Source organism: Mauremys mutica, chromosome 11 (genome assembly GCF_020497125.1).
Source record: "Mauremys mutica isolate MM-2020 ecotype Southern chromosome 11, ASM2049712v1, whole genome shotgun sequence".
NCBI classification, from domain to species: domain Eukaryota; kingdom Metazoa; phylum Chordata; order Testudines; family Geoemydidae; genus Mauremys; species Mauremys mutica.
In genome coordinates, this window is record NC_059082.1 from 8,070,573 (window position 1) to 8,094,514 (window position 23,942).

At 43.2% G+C, this 23,942-nt stretch overlaps 1 protein-coding gene across 1 annotated transcript in view; it reads left to right on the top strand.

Moving 5' to 3' along the window:
* The window catches only part of CERS3 (ceramide synthase 3), a 64,942-nt gene extending 52,212 nt beyond the window's left edge, over positions 1-12,730 (top strand). The window contains exon 11 of the mRNA XM_044979326.1: positions 11,577-12,730. Within this exon, the coding sequence (XP_044835261.1) occupies positions 11,577-11,705 (129 nt within the window). The 3' untranslated portion in view covers positions 11,706-12,730. The remainder of the gene's footprint in view (positions 1-11,576) is intronic.
* Positions 12,731-23,942: the final 11,212 nt, after the last annotated feature.

Below are 23,942 nucleotides of genomic sequence, written 5' to 3' on the forward strand. Positions count from 1 at the left end.
TTTGCCAACTGAGGATTTAAAATTGGAATCATTCAATAAGCAGTGGGACATTATGAGTCACTCAGTACCTCCTGGGCTTTTGACATTATCATAAAACCACATATATTCGAGTGCAAGATTTAGGTAGTGGATTTCAATAACGCAACCAGGAGATTTTATTGAAACCACAGGGAACCTGATTAACTGAACACAATGATTTATTTCTTCTGAACAATCAATGTATTGTAGCTCCAGTTACTTATATGTTGTGCTGAGTGGTAATACAAGTGAGATTTGGTAAGAGAGAATTTATTCCTTTAATTTAAATCAGGGGCTTACTATAACAGTTGAATCTAAAATCTGTTTTATTTTACCAGATTATTCTTTTCAATATTTGGGGAAGTAATGTAATCATTTTTTAACTTGGTGTTCTCAAATCCCTGTTTGAGTACACCCTGAAAACTCTGCATGGGAAGCACTGGGAGTTGAGCGTGGCATAGAAGGGGAAGATTCAGTTAAAGGCATTTTGTGGCCACAAGATGCTCAACATAATTAGCATAAAGATTTTGCATCTTAATTTGAAAGCAATGAAGGAAACAGTCAGACAATCCGTCTTCCACTGAGGATCATAGTCAGTTACATTGGCTAGAGAACGATAAGCTGAAAGGAAAATAATTTGTCCAATAAAACCTTCCATGCTGGAAATGTAGATGAGTTTGCTTCAATCCAAATATAGACTGCTTACATTCCTGTGGCGACTAAAGGCACATTAAGTCGTATGTTAGCTGATTGAATTGCACATGTTGAGTTTAGAGTTTTATCAACATTATAGTACTGTTTTTTGGAAAGTTACCCCCCTCTATCTATTGGGACTGACTTTTTATGATCTCTCATTTTTTATCTTTGCATTGTAAGATGCTGTGGAATGTACTGCCCTTAATTAGGATAGCCTAATTTTGGCAACTAATCAAAGATCAATTGCCAAATTATCAGCAGGTAAGTATGCCCAGTGGTCTGTGATGGGATGTTAGATGGGGTGGGGATCTGAGTTACTGCAGAGAATTCTTTCCTGGGTGCTGGCTGGCGAGTCTTGCCCACATGCTCAGGGTTTAACTGATCACCATATTTGGGGGTCAGGAAGGAATTTTCCTCCAGGGCAGATTGGCAGAGGCCCTGGAGGTTTTTCGCCTTCCTCTGCAGCATGAGGCACAGGTCACTTGCTGGAGGATTCTCTGCAGCCTGAGGTCTTCAAACCACGATTTGAGGACTTCAATAACTCAGACATAAGTTAGGGGTTTGTTACAGGAGTGGGTGGGTGAGATTCTGAGGCCTGCAATGTGCAGGAGGTCAGACTAGATGATCATAATGGTCCCTTCTGACCTTAAAGTCTATGAGTCTATAATTTAGAAAGTCAGGATCTAGTCGACACATTTAGATTTTGAAATGGAAAAAAATGTTCTTAAAGTTAGTTGTAAATAGATACCTGTTAAATCAAACCACCATTAGTGATCAAGTTATTGTTATAACAAATGACAAACATTAGAAAGTATGAAAATTCTGCATAAAAATTCACATTTGAAGGTCAGGTACTTAGGGGGTTGTAGTTCCAAAAATCTTAAACATCATTGTCATAAACATACAGCTACGGGTAGCATAAAATCCCTCCTTTACCCGTAAGGCTCTGTTTCCCAAACTTGGGACACTGCTTGTGTAGGGAAAGCCCCTGGTGGGCCAAGCCGGTTTGTTTACCTGCCGCGTCCGCAGGTCTGGCCGATCACAGCTCCCACTGGCCGTGGTTCGCTGCTCCAGGCCAATGGGAGTTGCTGGAAGAACATGCAACAGAAAACAGGTATGTTTCTTTAGAAGTTTCCATTGCATGCATGAATTACAATAGTGTGTTGTACAATGATGTAACCCTGGCTCATCTCAGGTACAAAGGTGTGAAAGAGCAAAGGGAATGAGGGTGCTGCCTGCAGGAGATTTGGAGCCAGGAGCAGGCTTGCTAAATGAGCTAACCAGAGATACTGGCACTGGGAGGGAACTGCAAACTTAAAGAGGACTGAAGCAGTGGTTCGATGGAGTTGACTCTGGGAAATTTACAGGGGACAGTCAGCAGTGAGTGGGGCCGCTGCAAGCCGAACCCCCTGGCGGGTCACTCATAAAAGGGTAGCTGGAGGAAACTTTTTGCTCACCCAGGCTCCTTCTGACAGATTTTGGGGAGTTTTACTTTTGAATTATTGTCTGAATAGACCCCTCCTCCCATGAGGTTGGTGGTTGAACAAGCTAGTGTGTGGCGTCTCTATAAAAGAGCCTGGAAGATGGAGAATAAAGTGCAGAGCAGAGGAAGTACAGGGAGAGCCCATTTATCTGCAAATGGTCTATAGCTGATATTAGCACAATAAATGTATAAACAGGGAACCTGTGGCCTGAATCTGAAGTATTAGATCTCTGATCAGTACTTAAAGAATGCGTGTGCAACCGTCATCAAAGCAGCAGCTGGTATCCAGCCTGTAACTAGTTTAGTTTTCTAAGACTGTGGTTCAAATTTTCCTAACTTTCAAATGTTTGTTGCTTAGCCGTAACTCTACATTTCTTATTTTAAAATGTGTAGTGTAGAGGAAATGCGTAGTATCCCTTTACATAGTTTGTGAGCCCTCTGGAAGCCCTTCCTGTCTTCTGCAGTTCAGAAATGGCCAGAACCCTGCCAGAGAGCAGTGTGTACATATGTAGCTAGAGCTTGTACGTTGTGTATCGTTATTCAGACCCTATTGTGCCCAGGGAAGGGGATGACTTTATATTAGTTGTTGTATAAAAAGCAAAAGACAAAGCAAAATGTTGGAGTTTTGTTTTGCTTGTTAATGATGTTTATTTACAATCTTAACTCTATTTTGGGGTGTGTGGGTGTCTGTTTCCTAGTGTTATCATTTTCAGGTATTTTAAAATTTATTTGGACAGATTTCTTTCAGTAGCAGACTTACTACTGATCTTCTCTGGCCAAAGGTGGCCCCTTATGCATTTGAGAATGATTTGTAGCTAGTCTAGAAGTAAGACACAGAAACAATAAAGAAGTGCTTCTTTAGGTTTGGTCTACACGCACACAAGTTGTCACTTTAAGTATACTATACTACAATTAAAGTGGTATAACCCCCTTTAGTGTGGATGCAGTTATACCAGTATAAATGTGGTTTAGCTCATTCCCATAAGGGAAGGGAAATAACTGTATTGGTATAAGGCATCTTTTTATCAGTATAGCTGTGACCACACTAGGGCTTTTACCAGTATAACAACTTGGGTAAATGATCTCACATACCCTCAACTTTACAAGTATAGAGCCGTTTTTGTACCGATCACTGAATGAGCCTTACCGCCGATCCCTGACAGAAGTGAATGCCTTTTCAAGGGCAAGTCAAAGATGGGCTGGAGATGGAATTTTGATATATCAGAAGAGCTAATAGCAGAACTTCTCTTTGGGCTCCTCTATTCTGATCACGTCCGGGCTGTAGGAATAAGCAGACCTTTGCCTTGATAGGCTGCTAAGACTGCTCAGTTTTTTCTTTTCCCGGTGCCATCCCTGTAATGTTTCTAATTCGGATCTGTACTTTCCTGTGGTGACAGTTTAAGATCGAAGGGTGGGGCTCTGACAATTTGCAACATGGTTAGGTTCTATGGAACACAGACTGCCGAATTAGGGTGGACGATGTACTTTTCTACTACTGGCCCTTACTCTTCTAAGAGCTTGGAAGGTTCTGATGCTAAGGCTGCATTGTTGTTTTGGTGTCAGTTTTACTGATTTTTGCCTTGCTGACTGGTTTGGCATTGTCTTCCCCTCTGCTTTCACACATGACACTTTGAATATTGGGTAGCAGATACTGGGGTCAAACCCTAGGGTTCATATTCAGGCAAAGCTGCCTTTGGCTTTGATCGGAGAGGGCAGGAAGGAAGAGCACTGCCCTGTGTACAGCAGCATTTGGAAGCACAATGCCTGTGGAGGTAGGAGTTGGCTGGAAGCACGCTCATCAGCAGCACATGCTTTACCTTTATGGCTATAACCTGTGCTCCCCTAAGTACAGTTCTGCAGCTGCTTCCCAGTGTGCTGGGCGCACTCTGCCCAGACAGGCCTTCACTGAAGTGGTAGGTGCTGTTTGCAGCCCTCATACAACCCCCCCCCCCGTTTCCTCTTTCACTGTGCTTACAAGCCTACATCACCCACACTGGCTATTCTGGCAAAGGACCATGCAGAATAAGAGGTTCCTTGCACCTCCATCCTTAACCCAATGACAGCCATAATTTGGTCGTAATATTCTCATGGTGCCTTGTCAGCAGCACCAGGCAAAATGCAGAACCATGAACTTGACCAGGAGGCCAAGAAGGTAAAGACTAGTGTTCACTTGCACATTTGTAGCCAAGTTCACTGCTCTTTTAAATGGGGCAGCTCCATTGACTTTAGTGAAATTTCACCCATTTATACCAGCAAAGAATTTGAAGTCTGCTCACCTCTTCAGTTATGGCCTCTGTCTGTTCCCGTGAAAGTCTGTGGGAGTTATGCCCTTGGCTTCAGGGGAAGCAGGACTGAGCTCTTGTGGTAGTTTATATTATATCTTTTTAATTCAGTTGTTTCTGGTTTGGGGTCGTCACGGTGAGCTCAGAATTCATTTGCTCTTCTTAGTCCTAACTAGCTCTGATTATAAACTTGTCTAGAACATTGGACAGGACAGTCCATTAATCCCAGTTAAGGGGAAAGATAGCTAAACCACAGCAGACCACATTAGACATAGACATTAGACTTCCTGGCAGATCTCTAAGGGAGTGGTTATGGCTGCCATTGACCTGTAGAATCTTCAAAATGGAGACAATACCCCACATGAAAGAGCTCTTTAATCTTGCACAGGAAAGCATAACAAGCACTAATGGATGGAAGTTAAAGCCAGACAAATTTGAATTAAAAATAAGGCATACATTTTAACAGCAAGGGCGATTAACCTTTGGAACAACCTACCAAGGGAAGTAGTGCATTCTTCATTTCTTGGGGTCTTCATATCAAGACTGGATGCCTTTCTGGAAGGTTTGCTTTAGTTAAACACAAGTTGCTGGAATCATAACAGTAACTAGATGAAATTCTCTGGCTTCTGTTACACAGCAGGTCAGACTAGATGACCTAATGGTCCCTTCTGACCTTCAAATCTATGAATTTAAGAATCATCCTTTTAAAAAAGATGATGGGGGGGGCAGGGAGGCTCTTTTTCTTTGTATTAACTAGACAAATTAGGTCTGATTCTCACACTGGCATGAATTGGGGGCAGCCCCATTGAAGTCAGTGGAGTTACACCATTGCAAGTTTGGTGTAATCAGGCCCACTGTGTCTGTAAAGCCCCCTTTTCAGTTTGCATGATACAGATTGTAACAGCAATAAAAAGGTAAGGAGCCAAAACTGACTTGACAAATACGGTTGATTTAACTAAAAGAGGGAGACTGAGCAGCAGGTGGAAGGTTAAAGAAAAGGGAAAAGATTACAGACATGTGCGGCTTTGGCCTCACTACAGATGACTCTCCTGGAGACTTTAGAGCATTAGTGTGCTTCTCGTGAACTTTGAAACCATTCACCCATTTAGAAAGATTAAATCGATTAGTCATCCAGAACATAAAATATACATGTCTGTTCCCCCAAACCCCTTATAGAAAATTCAGCCAATACTATGAAACAAAAGCACTGGTAATGAATGGCAGCCTCAACTCTTATATCTACAGTTTACCAGCTGTTAAACTTTTGGGAGTATATTAATCAATTATAGTACAGTGGAGACCTTTTCTTTGAGTTGGAAAACACCAGCATAATATATGATGTGCTGGGGTCAGATAAAGTATCTTGGAAGTAAAGCAGTGAAAGCCTCGGAACTGTTACATTATCTGTCATCCTTAAAGGGTCAGAGTTAAATAAGCACAAGCTCAATTCATGATATTCTAATAGCTTTCTAATAGTCCACTGTAAACAATTTGAGTGCAGAATTGTTTTCTACTTACAGAAGAAGTTACTGCTGCTTAAAGTTCTGTCCAAGCTTAACTTCCCGTGCCCTCCAATTGCTCGAACAATTCTGCAGTACTAGAGACAGTGTTTCTAAAGCAAGGGCTTTGGAAGTGCAATCAGTTGTTCAGAAAGCATTTGTTTGATTTAAAAGATGCAAAGGGGGAGAGCTAGATCTATTTCAGTGTCAACATGAAAGTTTATGCCTTTCCAGTTTGCTTCCATCTGGATAGTGGTCAAGACTTGAAAAGTCATAAACCTTTCCAGAACTGAACAGGCTTGCTCTGTAACCGGTGCTGTGCTCAAAACACAAAGGAAATACACACTTGCTGGTCTGAAATCCTGAGGATATTATCTCTCGTAGGGAAGTTTATTGTGTTTCTGGATGATAATTCCGAATAACCTATTTTGCCCTTACTGTATTTATTACCTTTCACTGAAGGACTTAAAGGGCCTAGCAAACATCAATTGATGTGCTATAGGTAATTGTTGCTATCTCCGTTTTATAGCTGGGGGACTGAGCCACAAAGAGGTAAAATGCCTTGCCCGAGTTCAGAGTAAGTCAGGTGCAGATTTGAGACTAGAACCCATGTCTCCTAACTCCCAGTTCCACGCTTTAAATGCTAGACCACACTCCACCTCTGTGGGGAGTACAGACTCATGTAGGTATAGCTATAGCTTGCATTTAGCACCTTCCAACCCAAGGCATTCCAAAGCAGAACACAAGCTATGTACAGTTAACGGGGCAGATGGGCAAGGGAGCTACTAGCAGAGTGAAGAGCAGGAATCAACTGGTGTTCAAGCGTGCGGTGAAGAATCTTTGGCCAAGCACACCAGGGCTAATGAAAAGTGGTGTGAGATTGTTAATGTCTATGTCCATTAGAAAGGGGATAGATAATAAAATGGAAAATATCATAATGCTACAATATAAATTCATGGTACAACCACACCTTAAATATTGTGTGCAGTTCTGGTCATCCCATCTCAAAAAAGTTATATTAGCTTTGGAAAAGGTACAGAGAAGGGCAACAAAAATGATTAAGGGTATGGGACAGCTTCCGTATGAGGAGAGAGTAAAAAGACTGGGTCTTTTCAGCTTGGAAAAGAGATGACTAAAAGGGGATATGATAGAGGTCTATAAAATTGTGAATGGTGTGGAAAAAGTGAACAAGGAACTGTTATTAACTCCTTCTCATAACACAAGAACCAGGGGTCACCAAATGAAATTAATAGGAAGCAGATTTAAAACAAAAGGAAGTATTAATTCACACAACACACAGTCAACCTGTGGAATTCATTGCCAGGGGATGTTGTGAAGGCCAAAACTATAACGTGGTTCAAAAACGAATTAGAGAAGTTCCTGGAGAATAGGTCCGTCCAATAGCTATTAGCCAAGTTAGTCAGAGATACAACCCCATGCTTAAGGTGTCCCTAGGCACTGATTGCCAGAAGCTGGGCGTGGACAACAGGTTGGATCACTCAGTGGTTGCCTGTTCTGTTCATTCCCTCTGAAGCATCTAGCATTGGCCATTGTCAGAATACAGGATACTGGGCTAGATGGACCATCCATTGGTCTGAGCCAGTATGGCCATTCTTAGAGAAGACCAGACCATGGTTTATAAGATTTCTTTCAGAAGATCCCACACCCAGAAAACTCCATGGTACAGTTTAGCTACCTTGGAAGGAGGAAGACCTGAGTTGAGGAGTTAGGCTGAAAGGGCACCCACCTGTCCTGTATTTAAAGATGTCTGTTATCTGGTGATCAGAGCTTTTTAAACTATGTACTTATGAAAAGGCCTATGCGCTATGGACAAATGTATCCTTTTTGTACAATAACATAACTCGTTCTGAAAAAGCATCCCATAGTGACCCTTTTGTAACTTATTTTGGGAGGACGAAGTGTGCCTTTGACTGCAAGGTCTACAGAACTGTCCTTCCAAGGCCCCAATTCAGCAATCCATCCCTCTTCAGCAAACCACTGAAGTACATGGCTGACTTCAAGCATTTTTCTTAAGTCCCATTTGCCTTCAATGGGGCATGAGGAAGTGCTTAAAATTAAGTATATGCTTAAATGTTTTGCCTAAATTGACACATAGTTTGGCTTCACCAAACCACACTCTCCTTTAGCATTCAGCTGTATGAGCCTGTTCCAAAGCCTACTGACATCAGTGGGGTCTTTCCACTGACTTTAATGGGGTTTGAAATAGGCCCTATATTCTGATTTGATTTGTATTTGTTTCCTAAATATTTCCAGTGGCAAAAATTAACCCCCAGAAAACCTTTCTGCCTTTGATCATACGTACAAAACACAGCACTAACAGGAAGTAGCAGAGGTGATCCGAATGAGATGAGACCCCATAAATTGTGTGTGGGGGAAAGGTTGCTTTTCCTTTACTCTAACTGATGACATGCCAAGTTTATTCTACAGTATTTACACTAAGATTTGTTTGTTTTGGTCCCCTTTGCATGTTGTTCAGGAAGAGACAAAAGAACAGCCCCAGGAAGTTTATACTTCGTGACGAGACCAGTGGAGTTTATTCTTTAATTTTCTTTCTAGTCCTATACGTTTCCATTGAAACTTTATATATAAAGAGGAAGTAGGATTGCAGTCAGATAAGTTACTGCTGTAGCGGTCATTTATTCTTATGTCTGAATGTACTGCTGATGGCCGATGCCAGACTAATAGCCCTGGGCAATGAAATCATCCGTTATTTACAAAGCCGCTACAGGATGGGCAGTAACAGCACAATCTTCCCCCATAGTGCACCTCATCTCTGACCTGGCTGGAACTGGGGTGCATGTCAATCTCCAGCTCCATTCAGCCCTTGGCTGAGATTTATAACAAAGGGGATCAACGCATGGAGTCCGAATGTCCTTGCTATAGGAAATGTAACCGGAAGGCAAGAAAGGGAATGCTGGAGACCTGTGTGAAGTTTGCTAAGTTATTTCATGTGTGGGAATATAAAAGCAATATTTAGCCACCCAATGCCAATGTATTTGTCATGGAGCTCCTGCCATCAAACACGCACCTGAGCACTGCACACAAAATAACTAAGAATCTCAAACAGGGGCCCCCTTCCCTGGTTACAAGCACCCACTCGCCCCTCCCCGCAGGACAAAGACACCTCAGCCGGAAGGGCAGATGCTCAGCTGATGTAAACTGTCCTCACTCCACTGACGTCATTCGAGTGCTCAGGTAATTCTCTCCCAAAAGGAAGCAAAGATTTGGTGTACTTAAACCAAACCTTCACTGTTTGAGCCCAGCTCTGGAAAATGATGCAGCATTTTGCTTATGACGCGGCAAGGCAAAAAGTGGAAAAGGAATAGATTTTATGTATTATGCCAAATGTCATCAAATTGTCATTGTATTGGGATGATCTTTCTTAGCTTCTTCTAAACCTCATTGTGATGCGTTGCAGCAGATGCCAGACACCTGTTTTTAGCTGGCAGGAGGGAGGTAGTTACCACCTGGCATGTTTTTGGTCATCTGAGCAGGAAGAACAAAGGACCAGGTATTCAACATTCTTCCTCTGAGGGGAAAAAAACCCTCCCAGGCTATTTAGGAACAAAGTCCCACCCTCGCCCATCTGCCCCTCACTCCAGAGAAAGACCCCTTCCTTTCTCACAGGGCTTTGAATATTTATATCACTACTGCAGATACTGTAATTTTTCTAATAACAAATCTGACTTGGTTAATCTGTGTAAAACAGGAGCTTGGGGGCGGAGTTGTCTCTTGTAAATGAGGAGGTGATACATGTGCCATGGCACAAGGAAGAATATTTTGTGATTACTGAATTTCTAAGAACTAGGGTAACCCCTGGAGACGTTGAGATGCAAACAGGAATTCTGGAGCTGCAGTAGTTTACACCTATTAGTAATGAGCAACTTCTTAGCTTCTGCCTCTTTGTTACTGTATTTATAATGCTTAGCACATACGTAATGTTTCTTTCATCTTCCCTGCACTTCACCAGCATTAGTTAATCCTCACAATACCTGGCATTTGTTATTACCATTTTCCAAATAGGGGAAATTGAAGGGGTCAAGAGACTTGTCAGGTGAAGACTGCTTTGGGATACATCAGGATGAAAGTGTTATCAGCTTTGGCCAATTATAGGCCAGTCATCTGTTTTTGAGTGGCATAGCAGCTCTGATGCTTTCTAGAGTTTTCAGATCTCCTTGTCTATTTGGCGATCTGGATGTGAGAAAGAGACTGCACTCACCTGTGTGATTGCTGGTCTCCTTCTGGTGATGGACAAAGATTAAAATATCCCTCCTGATTCCTCTAAACATGGCACCGGTCTCTGATACCATTGAACATGTACAATGTCTCCAATTACTAATCCACAACAAGGGTTCTTATATGGGGCGTCAAAGGGGGTTCACTTTGTTAACCCACTTGCAGAAAGATTGTGAAGTATTTGGGGCAGATGATACTTAGCCCTCTATCCTCTCTGCATCAAACCCAGAGGATGATCTTTGAGATGTGTCCAGTCTCTGGGAGATATTGAGGTTTAGATGAGTTGGCTGAGACTGGCTGAGTCCAATAAAATGGAAAATGACTCTGGTTGCCTGAGGGAACCAACAGAGGAGATGTCGGCAGTCATATCTTCCACTTTGATGGAGTTGTCCATCCTTTATTAACAGAGCTCACAATGGTTGCTCCGGGACATCCTGATATCTGCAGCTGCTGAGAGCACTTTTTCATCTTCATGTGAAAAGAAAGTTGCATCGTTTCCTATTGGGTGGTGGGCTGCACCGCAGTTTTCATGTATTTATTATCTCCCCATTGGATGGCTGCAATATGGTCTACTTGGGGTGATACACGAAAACAACTTGGACAACTATGTTCATCCATACGAGTATTTCATACATAGTTCATATTATACCTGGGTGCCATAGGTAGCACTAGCTTCCATTCTGTTTCCAGGTGTGATTCAAGGTGTTGGTTCTAATCTATTAAGTCCTATGTGTATTTTGTCCTGTGCCCATTAGAGACCATCTTTCCTTCCATCCCTTAGCCTATCAGTTTTGAGCAGCCAGAACATGTACACTGACTCTTAAGTCTCTGTGTTTGGCTAGCGGCAGGAAGTTCTGAGCAAAAGGCCTTCAGCCCTAGTCTAACATTGGCCTTCCACTACTGGTCTCATGCAGCCCACATTCAATGACCTTTTGTGTTTGTTGCAAGACCCATCTGCTCACACAGGCTTTTGCTGGTGAGGGTGGAACACGAAGTGGTTGGTGGTGAGTTGGCAAGTGGGCGTGCTGTAATCTCTGGTGTCTTTTGTACACTATCTCTACCCCTAATGGTATTTATAAGTGTACTGGATAAATTAATAAATAAGTACAATTATTGGCTGGTATTTCCAAAGCCACCTAGAGGATTTGAATACGCAGTTCGCACTAAAATGGATGAGAATTGCTTGTCCAAACCCCATAGTCCATTTTTGAAAATCTCGCCCATTCTCTTTACTGCCCTGCCAAATGCAAGCATATACTTTGTCTGACAGCAAGTGTAATAAATGCAGTTTGTGATAGTAAATATTTGCATGAGGTGACTGTGCTTTCTTCTTCTGTCTAGGACTTGAAAGATGACCGGAGTGATGATGAAGAGGAAGACTCCCTCACTGATAATGAAGAGTGCACGAAGAATGGCAGCAAGAATGGCTGTGGGTTGAGCAGACACCAATTCTTAAACAACAATCATTAGATCCAAGCCTGCACCCTTGCTTAACCCAACCTACAGTATAGAGCTTAAAGTCAACAGGTTTAAGAGAGTGTGTGATTGATTTATTGCTGGTTACTAGACCTGGAAGGAAGCCCATTTTAGAAAGGGGGCGGGGAGACTGCTTAACATGATAAAATGTGTTAATGACCCACTTTCTGAATTACTGCATACAAGTGTGTGAAAAACATACCTAGAATCTGTAAATCACTCTTGAAATGCTCAAGAATTTCAAAACTATCTCAGAACACTTAAAATCTAATGAATTTAATCATACATTGCAAATCTGAGAAAAGCCTGGCAACTTTACTCAATAATTTGAGTGGCGTTTCCATATATTTTTTGAAGTGTTTAGCTGATGTGAACCCCACTGAAGGTCAGGATTGCAAGAGAAATCTATAACACTGGGATATATTAACTAGCATTTTATGCATCCTGTTTGCGTTTCAGCCCTTAGCACTGGGCTGCTGCTTGTGAATGAGATCTAATTCCCATGTGGCTGGGGGAAGCTAGCAAGTAGGCTCTGGGGCTATTATTCAAGTTTTTGTTTGTGCCTCCCTGTAATGCTTCTTTCGCTTGACGAAGCAATTGTTAGATCCTTGGTCAAAAAAATCCATTCTTTGAAATGGTAGAGAATCTCTGCAGATATCACCCATCTCAAGTCTTCTGTTTCAGGGGAAGATTTTCAAGAAAGTGGTGGCAAAAAAAAAAATCTCATACATTAAATAGGGTTTGTAACGTTTTTGAGACTGGATTACTGCATTGAATTCTGCAGGAGGCTACACTGTCAAACCACTCAGCAATTACAGCTAGTCCAGGGTGCCATGCCTACTCCAGCATTGGAGTCTTGCACAAAAAGAGCACTTGAGCTCTGAGCTTTCCAGTACTCTGGCTACCGACCAACTTCCAGATGAAGTTTCAGAGGTTATTGACTTATAAAGCCCTAAATCAGTGGTTCTCAACTTTTGTACTGGTGACCCCTTTCGCACAGCAAGCCTCTGAGTGTGACCCTCCCCCTTATAAATTAAAAACACTTTTAAATATATTTAACACCATTATAAATGCTGGAGGCAAAGTGGGGTTTAAGGCGGAGGCTGACAGCTTGTGACCCCCCCCATGTAATAACCTCGCAACCCCCTGAGGGGTCCCCATGCCCAGTTCGAGAACCCCTGGCCTAAATGATTTGGGTCCCCTTGTTGTAGAGACAACTTCTGCCTATGTGGTTCTGCAGCCCTTGAAGTGATCTGATTCACTCAAGCCAACAGCTCAGGAGAGACAAAGGGGGCTACTGACACGGGGTCCTCATTGAGAGGCCGTTGTATTTAATACTCTTCTCCCCAGTCTGGCTGCAAGAGCCTGAATTTGGTGACCTATAGGGCATGCTGCAGAATTCACTTGTTTTCCCTGGTTTATTTTGGAAGAGGGAAGGATGAGTGAGGGGCTGGAGGATTTGCTGGGATAGGAAATGTTGCTAGGGGCTTGGGACAAGTAGTGTAGCTAAGGAGGGAGCGGGGCAGCGGTCGCTCTCCTGCCGAGCACAAGCAGCACCTTTTCAATTTCTTGGCACCTTTTTAATTTTTGCTCACCTGGCGGCGCTCCAGGTCTTAGGCGGCACTTCAGCGGCAGGTCCTTCTCTCGCTCCGGGTGTGTTCGGCGGCACCAAAGGACCGGCCACCGAAATGCCGCCGAAGACCCAGAGTGCCACCCCGTCAGTAAACGTGCTGCTAGGTGAGTAAAAGCGCCGCAGCAGGTGGCGCCTTTTTTGGTGATCGCTCCCCCTGTTCGCTACACCTGGCTATACCACTGCTTGGGACTCGCGTTTTGTGTTATAAGCTATGGGAGTGGTCTCTTACGGGGAGTGGAAATTGGGGGATGTCTGCCTGTGGTCTTTTTGACCGATGAAATTGTATTTAATTTTTGGGGGGAGGAGGAGAGTAGAGTGCCATGAGCAGTGGATGATCCTTTATTATAAATCAATGGAATTACACTAGAGAAGGAATCTGGCCTAGTGTGTTTTGAAAAGAGCAGGAAGCATATAAGGAAAAACACCAGTCATTGGGATAGTCGGTGCTATATTTTGTGCTTGCCAATGCTTGCACTGCTTGGGGTGAGTAGCCAGTTATCTCAATGTCTGCAGTATTCCCTTGTACTACTTTGTACTCAATATAGGAAATACAATCTCTTGCAGCATTCAGGGTATCTCACTGCCAGTTCTGAAGTCACCAGCAGCAGCTAGCAAGTGTTTCTGGGCCATCCTTGCTTATAAATGCTCACGTCTAATCATTAAAATGCATTAAAATGGCTTTTCTCAGCAAAATGTGAACATAGGAAGTCCAGGCTATATGTTCCCTTATAAGAGCAGTGGATATATAGTAATATATTCTGCAAATGTTGAGCGATTCTGTGAGACAGCCAGTGCATATTTTTTAATTTTGATTCCAAAAATCTTTCCTGATATGAAAAAGAGAGGAACCCATAATGGGAAAAAGAGAATGCTGAACTCTTCCATGGACTGAGCCTGAATTTATAATGCAAGTTTTTGCCAATGCTTGCCATTCTTGTTGTGGAACATTTCCATTGAAATCAATTAAAGTTCCTGGGAGTTTTGTCTGGGTCAGAATGCTGGACTGCTCCTTAATGCATATCTCGGAACTGTCCCTTGTTAACAGGGATATTCCTCACATTAGCCCCAAATATGCCTCTTCCCCACTCTGAACTTGCTTCATAGCCTGCAAATTATTAACAGGAACAAGAAGCTGGCATTAGAGAGAATGTGATTCATGCTAAAGAAATTAATTTCACATTGCTTCAAGATCCTTGGCCTGTCTTTTCCATGACCCTTGTTTTGGATCTTAGTACCACAGTGTGTTCTGCATTTGGACCTTAGCATGTTGAGAGGTATGACGTAATGGAGAGTTTAACCAGTTGAAGTTGTGAAGATGACTTTGCTATGACATTTTGACCATATCAGAATATGAACAGTCAGCAGTACTATAGCCTTGGGGTGAAATCCTGGCCCCACTGTAGTCAGTGGGGTCCGGATTTCACCCCCAGTCTAAAGTCAATGGTGCCACGAATTCACCCTTTGTATTTATGAAAAATGTCTATTATGCTGCTTCTATGTCAGTTATTTAGACAGATAAAATAGATAATCCGATAGCTAGATAACCTGTTACTCCACTTTGGACCAGAGCTGTTGACTTCATGGGACTCATTGGTAATCAGTCATTATCATGCCCTTTTGTATGATCACCATTTTTATACTTCATGTCACTACTTTTGCCTTGTCAAACATTACAATCTATAAATAAACCTTTTAAAAATGTCTCCAAGTTTGAAATGCTCTTGGTCATTGTTCATCTACCACCATTGGCCTCTGTGAGTAGCAGTTTTCATTGAGATTATTCAGAAATCTCTAAAGTAAATTGTGCTGTAGAATTCTACAATTGTGTGTGTGCGCCTCTGCTAAAGCCCTTTGCATTTGTTACACTATGTAATGTTCAAGTAATAAAATATGGCTTTTGACAGGCAGACTTATTTTTACTTGGAATTTAATATCTATAAAATCTTAGCAATCTCATGGGGCTAGATCAGGGATCGGCAACCTTTGGCACGTGGCTCACCAGGGTAAGCACACTGGCGGGGCGGGCTGGTTTGTTTACCTGCCTTGGTTCGCTGCTCCAGGCCAATGGGAGCTGCTGGAAGTGGTGTGGGCCGAGGGATGTACTGGCCGCCGCTTCCAGCAGCTCCCATTGGCCTGGAGCAGCGAACCGCGGCCAGTAGGAGCCGCGATCGGCCAAACCCACGGACGCGGCAGGTAAACAAACTGGTGCAGCCCGCCAGGGGGCTTACCCTGGAGGGCCGCGTGCCAAAGATTGCCGATCCCTGGGCTAGATGCTCAGCTTCAGCTAAGCTGCACTTCAGTGGTGCTGAAGGGGTGTGCGTAGATAGCTGTACACCCCCAATCCTGCACCGAGCCGGTCCCCCGGCTTGAATACTGCTGTAACTTGCAGTGGCTGCCAACAGCCTCTAGGGGCTGTTCCATCAGCCAGAGGTTGTCAGGGTGTAGGGATGCCCTAGCCCTGCCCTTTTCCCCCCACCACACTGTGCTGGCCATTGAGAGAAGAAGTAGTGTGAGAACCGTCATGGCGGCATCATCTGAGGGTGCAGAGCTGACCCTCCTTTGGCCAGCTAAAACAGCTTTAGGACAGTATTGCAGGGATGATCTGGTTAATTGTGTAGCTGGAGATTGAACTATAATATCCTGGAGACATGACCTCCAGTCTGTGAATGTGGATATGAGGCAGACGTAATACAGCTCGTAGTTACGGACCTTATTATTTGGAGCACGGCAAACAGCACGAGGAGTGTATGGGGAAGTTTCTTCCACATTTGACAATGAATTTGCTGTGACTACGCCTCTGCCTATCATTTTATGTGAATATTCTAGCAAGTGAATTTACAGGCAGGAATGTTCCTGAAAACAGCATTTCTTATGTGAAATTTTTGAATATTATGATTGATATTACAGCAGCACCTGAATGTTACAATCCGGGTCAGGTGCCCACTTCACGTTACGCTCTACAGTCACAGAGTAAATTACCTTCCCCGTCCGAACAAACTAACGTCCATGGAGAGCACATTTTGAACTCTCTCAAATACGAGTCGCACACTAGCAACCTGATTCTTCCAGTGACAGTAATCCAATCGGATCAGAAAGAAATATCATGTGATCTACGTGTCACCTCAGACCTAACCAATACCGTTTGAATTGTGCATATCTAATTCACACAACAAATTGCCTGAGTACCATTTACAGACCATGAACTATTTTCCAAGTCGTTTTTAATTATAAGTTAATTTGAGAAAAGTCATGAGCTGTTCCTCAATGGAAAGAGAGCAAAATTCATTCACTCAGCTCTGCTGAGGCCTAGTGCTTTGACTTAAAATATTGTCAGTGGTCACCAATACAAAAGGAGCTCTTCTGCTTAGAAGACTAGTGTCTCTGGCTGACTTTTATATTTACTTCATTGCTTTAGGTTCTGTTGTGCTTAATATTAAGACCACTTTTGAAACTCTCTCTCTCTCTCTCTCTCTCTCTCTCTCTATATATATATATATTTGAGAGAGATTGTAATACAATGATGTGGTATTGTGACTTTATAAGATGTTCCTTTATAGGAGGATTTATATTCATACATAGTTCATAGTGGTTGTCACCTAAAAAGTCAACAGTTACCACAATGTTATCAGAGATACCACAGTTATTTGCTATTGTAAGTAACAACGTTAACCCTATTATTCTGTGCACTTCAGAGAGCTTATAGAGATATTGACTTCAATGGAGCTACCAGCTGCGGATCAGTTCAGCAGTTCTTATTCTGTCCACTTTTGTCTCCCCTGGCAAAAAGATTGTGTGGGCTCTGAGCAGATATCAGCTCAAATGAGCTGCTTCTTTGAAAACAACTGTTAAATTATGTCCTGCAATCCAAAGAATGAAGTGAGGCAGAGTATTTGGGATCTGTCATCTGTATTTATCACTTGTTACAATTACAACTAACAATTGAGTAGATAGAAAACAAATTGAGCAGGAATATGTGAGTTTTGGCTATAAGCGAGTTGCAAACTGTGAAGAAAAATGCATTGTGCTGATTTTGAAAGAAAACATAGTCTCCACGGGCACCTTCCCCCAGCTGCAGGCGCTTAGAACAACAGACAATCGGCTGACATAAACAAAAGTCTGTGCTGAGGATAAGAACAGAACCTGGCCACAAAAGAGCCACAACTATGGCTTGATGAATCAGTTATCAAAGAGCTGGAAACCTTCTGATACGGAGTAGCAAAGGAATTGAAAATCTGTTTCTTTTGTTGTGTTTTGAAATCATTAAAACGGTCACATTGTTTAAATTTTCCAAAGGTATATTGGGCTCTTTTTGCTCTGGTCCCTTCATATTTAACATCCAGGCTTGGCTATAGTATAGAGGCTAAACATATAGGGTCAGATTTTCAAAAGCTGTCAGCGATGGCCTAGCTCTGCTCCCATTTAAGCTGAGACAAGCCAGAGCTGAGCACTGTTGAAAACCTCACCTACAATAAGTTCTGCACCTCATCACTCTCTGTGGACAGCCACTGAAGTCATGTGACCCAGTGGAGTAAGAATTTGGCCCAATGGAGTTCCTAAGTCCCTGACTCATTCTGGTTGGTCTCCAACAAATGATGGGAGTGGTTGCAAAGTACCAAACTCCTGACAAGCAGCCATAGACTTGCTCACTGTTGTGGCTTCTCTTGAGTTTATCACTCCCACTGGATGCTACCAGTCATGTCTTGGATCGTTTTCTGCAGGCTATCTGCTTCTCAGCTTGGTTCCCTCTCTAATGTTTTTCAAAGACCCTCCCGCATGTGTGACACTTATTCCTTCTAGGTGCTATCGGCACTGGCTGAAGTGGAACAGCTGTATGTAGCTTGATAAAGTGTGAGAAAACTGAACGTTGTGCTGTATCAGCTCTGGCAAAGCCTCTGTGCAAGTCCTAAGTAATGTCTGATCCCGTTCAGACATACCTTCGGCTCCTCAGGCCAGTGTCTGTAATGGCGTTACCCCAGAGATTCTTTCTAGCTTGGCCGGTTGCTTCCCATCTGTTCCTTCTTGACATACCTAGTGTGTGTGATTCCCCTCGTTTTCAATTGGTTGAAGGTAGGCAGCTGCTTCCTGCTGCTGTTGAGCTCCAGGGTGCATGAAATGTATCTACTGATGCTAATTTAGGTTTGGCAGAGCAAACATACAAAATTGTCTGTCGATACTGCGCTCATGCACAATAATGAACTTCCCTCCTTTTTTTTTAAGCTGTGCTTAAAATGATGGCTTGCCAGGTTCCACTTTGACACATGCAATCTCTTCATTTCTACCGGAGTAATAGGCTGGTTCCCATAAGCACTATGGGAATTTGATCAAGTACTTATACATGTGTATCCCCTTTCACTGGCAGGTGGAATGAGTGGTTCAAATGAATGAGGGGCACCAGAAGATCTTTAATGTTATATATCTCAGTTATAAGGACTATGACTCTGAACTCCACAAGCATTTGGAGCTTCTTCAGACCTCAGTTTTGTGAGTGCAAGGCCCTGCATAGCTCTTCTGCATGTTAAAGGCATGTGCAATTAGAGAGAGGGGTGCTAGGCTGGTACAACCTAGCATCGTCTGATGATAAACTGGTGCTTATGCCCAAAAAAGTTGGGAACAATTGCCACAGATCAAGTGTAGCATAAGACAGTATGTGGCTGTATGTGTTTGTTTAAGAAGAGAGAGGAAGATAAAGATCTGAATCAAGGGGAGTGTGGAATTTGACACCCAGACAATACCTCTAAAGAGAAGTATTTTATTGAAAGCATCAGGGAATATGACAAAGAAATAAAAGCTATTGTTGCAGAATAGCAGCAGCTGGTATTTTTCAGATTCAAATGGTAGCTTTGTCCTAGACTACTGGCTAAATCCAGCTAAGCCCACGTAGGTGCCATGTAAAATCAGTCTGTCTGATACACTCAGCCAGGAGTTCCCTATGCAGGGAAACAGCATTGAAGCCAATGAGAGTAGTGGGGAATTGCCATTTATTTTCTCCTGGGAAACCTTATGGGCTTGACATAGAAATGACTGGGTTCTTTAGCCTGTGTTATGTAGCAGAACAGATTAGATGATCATAACAGTCCCATCTGGCCTTACAATGTATGCATGACAATACCTGGGAAATCTAAATCTTTCACTGTAGACACAGCTAGTTACCAAGTTTCATTCAAACACATGCAGGTTACTCTTTAGGGATCTGAATAGGAAAATGCAGCCAAAGAACTCCTTCTGAGCTCAGTTTCCATATTGCGCTAGGAAACCAACCTTATCACTATGTTCAGATTTTCATGAACAAAAATTGCGATCTACGAATTTCTAGGCACAACTAATTAATACCAGTATATACTATCTACAGTTCTGTGAATATTGTACTGTTTGATTCAATTATAACAGCAGCATCTCCACCAGAGAACAAATTTCTGTTCCTAGAATTGCTAAATGAAACCTGCAGATAGTCAATGAGCTTCAGTGTCAAATGTCTTGTCTAAATCTGAACGTTAATTTATGCCTAAAACCTGTCTTTGGTCCTTATTTCATATTGCCTTCTGATTCTGTTGTTCCTCTCCTTTATAGCCTGCCAGACATGAAGGATCAGCATATCAGGTGAGTCAAGCTACTGAATATATGGAGATGTACCTATCTCATAGAGCTGGAAGGGACCCTGAAAGGTTATCGAGTCCAGCCTCCTGTCTTCACTAGGAGGACCAAGTACTGCTTTTACCGCAGATCCCTAAGTGGCCCCCTTAAGGATTGAACTCTCAACCCTGGGTTTAGCAGGCCAATGCTCAAACCACTGAGCTATCCCTCAATGATGAAGAGGAATTCAAGAAGGTGGCAGCAATAAAGGCAAATATGCTGACTGGAAGTCTAGGACACTTGATTGTGTCTAGAGATCAATATAAGGGCCTTAAGGAGGTGCCAAATTCTGCAAAAAGAGTTCTAAACAAGAACTTTTATTTCCCCCCCACACACACACTTTCTTGGGCTTCCTAATATTGGTATGTAGCCAGTGTGGCTATATTGAAGACCTTCTCCAAAACCAAAGCCTACGTGTTAGCTTGCTCCTCCTCCAGCCCAATTCTCAGGCAAAAAGCGTATTCTGTCACTCTCCTGTTGTTCCTATCTCTGAATGATGGTTTTAGGAACATAGGGATTGCCAGGCTGAATCGGACCAGCAGGATCCTCTAACTTGCTGCTTCAGAGGAAAGTGTAAGAAAATGCCCAGTTGGCAGATGTGGGCTAATCTGCCCCCCGTGGAGGTCTGATCCCAATCCCTAAGAGTTAGAGATTGCCCGGAAACATGAAGCTTTGTCTCCTGTCTGATACTTTTTGTTAGCATGAACTATTGTACCTCTGGATATGCTTGTTGATTCAAGTGAATGTCCAGTTATTGTTTGAGTCCCCTCTGTCCGGTGGGAGCTGCGCCCAGCATGCATGAGATGCTGCTTCATTCAATCTCAGACAATTTCTTGGTGTACCAAGTACACAGCCCACATGCATGTCAAATCACCTGATGCCTCATAAGTGGTTTGGTCATCTGCACAGCTGTTCAGCCCTGTCAGCTATTGCAGCTCTATCCTCCGTGTCTTCTAAATACTGTCTTGTAGCACCACAGTATGTATTGTGAGGGAAACATTCTGATTGCTAAGTTACAACCTATTCCTACAGATCACAGAGAGAAGGGGGAAATGCATAAAATGCTATGATTTGACAGGAGAAAAAGTCCTTCGGCCAGGGGGGGAAAACACTCCTACTTTCCAACCTGTCATCTAAGTATGGCAAGATCTTAAGCAGTGGAGAGGAAGTAAAGCCCTGACATTAATCCCTTGTCAAAGACAGGGATTCCCAATCAAGCCAATGGATGTGATCAAAGTCAGTCTAATCTTCACCCCAGTTGACCATATAGAACTCCAAGTAGGGCTCTGAGAGGTATATTTTTTTTAATTAACTGAAGTCCCCTCTGTGGGATTACTTGAAGTTGCTGGCTTGTTAGAAGGCAAAACTGAAAGAACTGGTCTGAGCGTCAACATATTACTTTGCAAATATAAAATCATAACAATCCACATAGGATAACATTGTTGATGTTCTGATAGCCCAGAGATTTATGAAAATACCTTCTGTTTACTCAGCTGGAAACGCCCCTGTTCTTCTGGAGTTTTGTTACCCCATAAAGCATTCAGAGGAGACCCCACAATCATTTCAAAGTCAAAAACATTAAGTGGAATAACAAGTGTAAACCCTCGTAGTCTTGGCTTTGAAGTCCAAGAGGCATGTCTCGTTACAGTGATGGCGTACTACTGTGCTCTGTGGAGAGGGGTAAGGAAAGAATTGGCCTACAGCCTGTTGTTTTAGGTGTAAATGTAAAGTCCATATTTTTTTATCACTACAAAAGAAGCTGGTCAGATATGAGCAGAAAAACAATGGTAAGGGGCTGATCAAATTCCAGAGAGCACTGGACATTCCATTGACATTGATGAGAATTGGATCACACGTTAAGTAACCAGGCAAGACAATAAACAGCCCTGCATAAAACTGAGTCTAGCTAGCAGTACCTGCTCCCTTCAGCACTGAGACCTTGTCTATGGGAAGTCCTAAAGCATTCCCACTCTTTTAAAGCACGGAACTTGCCCAGAATTCCTTCTTACCATGTCCTATAGGTAAAACTTTCAATTTAACACTATGCTTCCTAGGAGGGTCGTCATTTCAGAATCAGGTACCTGTCAGGTCATCAGGTGTGGGCGGGTGGGTGGAGATGGAAAGGAATGGTGAAGGATGGGAGCCGGGAAGGGACCTTGTGCAGCAGAAGGGATGCTGTGAGTCAGACACTGGGATGGAGGAGGGAGGAGAATTATTACAACTTTCAATATCTTGGGCAGAGGAAGTGGAGGGCGGGTGACAGAGAAGAGAATTGCAGGAGAGACTGAAGAGACAGGACTGTGAGGAGTAGCTACACAGGAAGTGAGCAGGGAGAAGAAGTAAGGTTGCTTAAAAAGGAAGAGAACAATGCTGGGGAGTGAGAGAACTTCCAGTGCCAAGGTCACCAGAGTCAGGGGACTTTCTCTAAATATGCTGAGCAGAGGTGGGGAAAGCGGGGGCAGAGCTGAGGGTGGAGACTCAAGGGGCAGAGAGCATGACAAAGAGGGGAGTTAACACACTCCTGAGATTCCCAGAGAAAACTTTTACCTCAGCCAAGAGTAGCCTGTCCTAACACAAACCCGATGTTGCCTTTAAGAGCAGTCGAGATCTCCCTCCCTCAGATTGGTGCCATCACTGTGTCCTAGGTGTCTTCTTGATCCTGTCTCTCATTTATACACACATCTCTTTCCTGGGGAGTATTTCCTGCTCTGAATAAATGAATCAGGAAATGATATATGTTTAATCCTCACCTCTGGACCCTGCTGTCTGAGGCACGGTCATGTAAGACATCTCTACAAGGGCATGATAGAGGGTCCCATCAAGGCAACTCTGAATGCAAATTCTTCTTTGATTTAGGCCTTGACTATCTTCATCTAACTTTTATTATTACGGAGCATCCAGGATTGGCTGCCATGGTTACCGTTCTGTACCTCTGGCTGGCTGTGTTCCATAGCTCTGGTCCAGCTGCTTTGAGACTGCTCTAACCCCAGTAGGGTGACCAGATGTCCCAATTTTATAGGTACAGTCCTGATATTCGGGGCTTTTTCTTATATGGGCACCTATTACCCCCCACACTCTGTCCTGATTTTTCATACTTGCTGTCTGGTCACCTTAAACCCCAGCTCCCCGGACAAGTTAACTGCATGACGTGGGAGCCGATCTGCTGGGATCTGGGATCTGATCTGCCGTGAAAGCGTTGGCATCAGGTGGATGGATATTGCTGAACAAGAAATCTTGGGGGCCAATCCGACTCCCTTCTCCTCAGCCACTGAGGGGTCCCAGTGCAGCAAAATCAGTGCTGCCAACTCACCTGATTATTTTTCACGAGCGACTGGCCTTTGGGTGAGGTAGTCTGGGGAGATAGTCTGGTGATGATGTGAGAGGCTCTGGTCCCCTAGAAAATTTGAGCCTCTGATGGACTATCTGCCCTGTTTTCCCACCTCTTGGGGCAGAATAACTAATCAGAGCTGCTGCAGGCAAAGCTCGCTCCCCTTCTCCCTCCCATAGGGTTACCACATTTGAAATGCAAAAAAACCTTTCCCCCGCCCCACAAGGCAAGCCCTCCACAACCCCCCTTACCAGCCACTGAAAGATAACAGTTTAGCTAAGTTTGATAACATTGCACATCTCCTCACTCTCACGTGACACAAACCCTCTCTCACCCACAGTGCACTTATGTGCTGGTGAGCAGACAACTGCTCTGTTATCACTTAAACTGCAGAAATGGGAACACGGCAGCATCTGTAGTTGGACACAGAAACTGTTAACACCCGATATTCCAGTGTATTGTGATAATAATGCATCTCTGCTTTGCTGAATTTTGTTTTGACATTTATATTGTATAATATGTAACCAATACATTTTTGACATGAATGAAACATTTTGATGAAGTCATTTCAATGTTTTTTAATCAAAATATTTTGGAAACTTTCATCCTGTGAAGTATTTTGAGCTGTTGACTTTGTCGC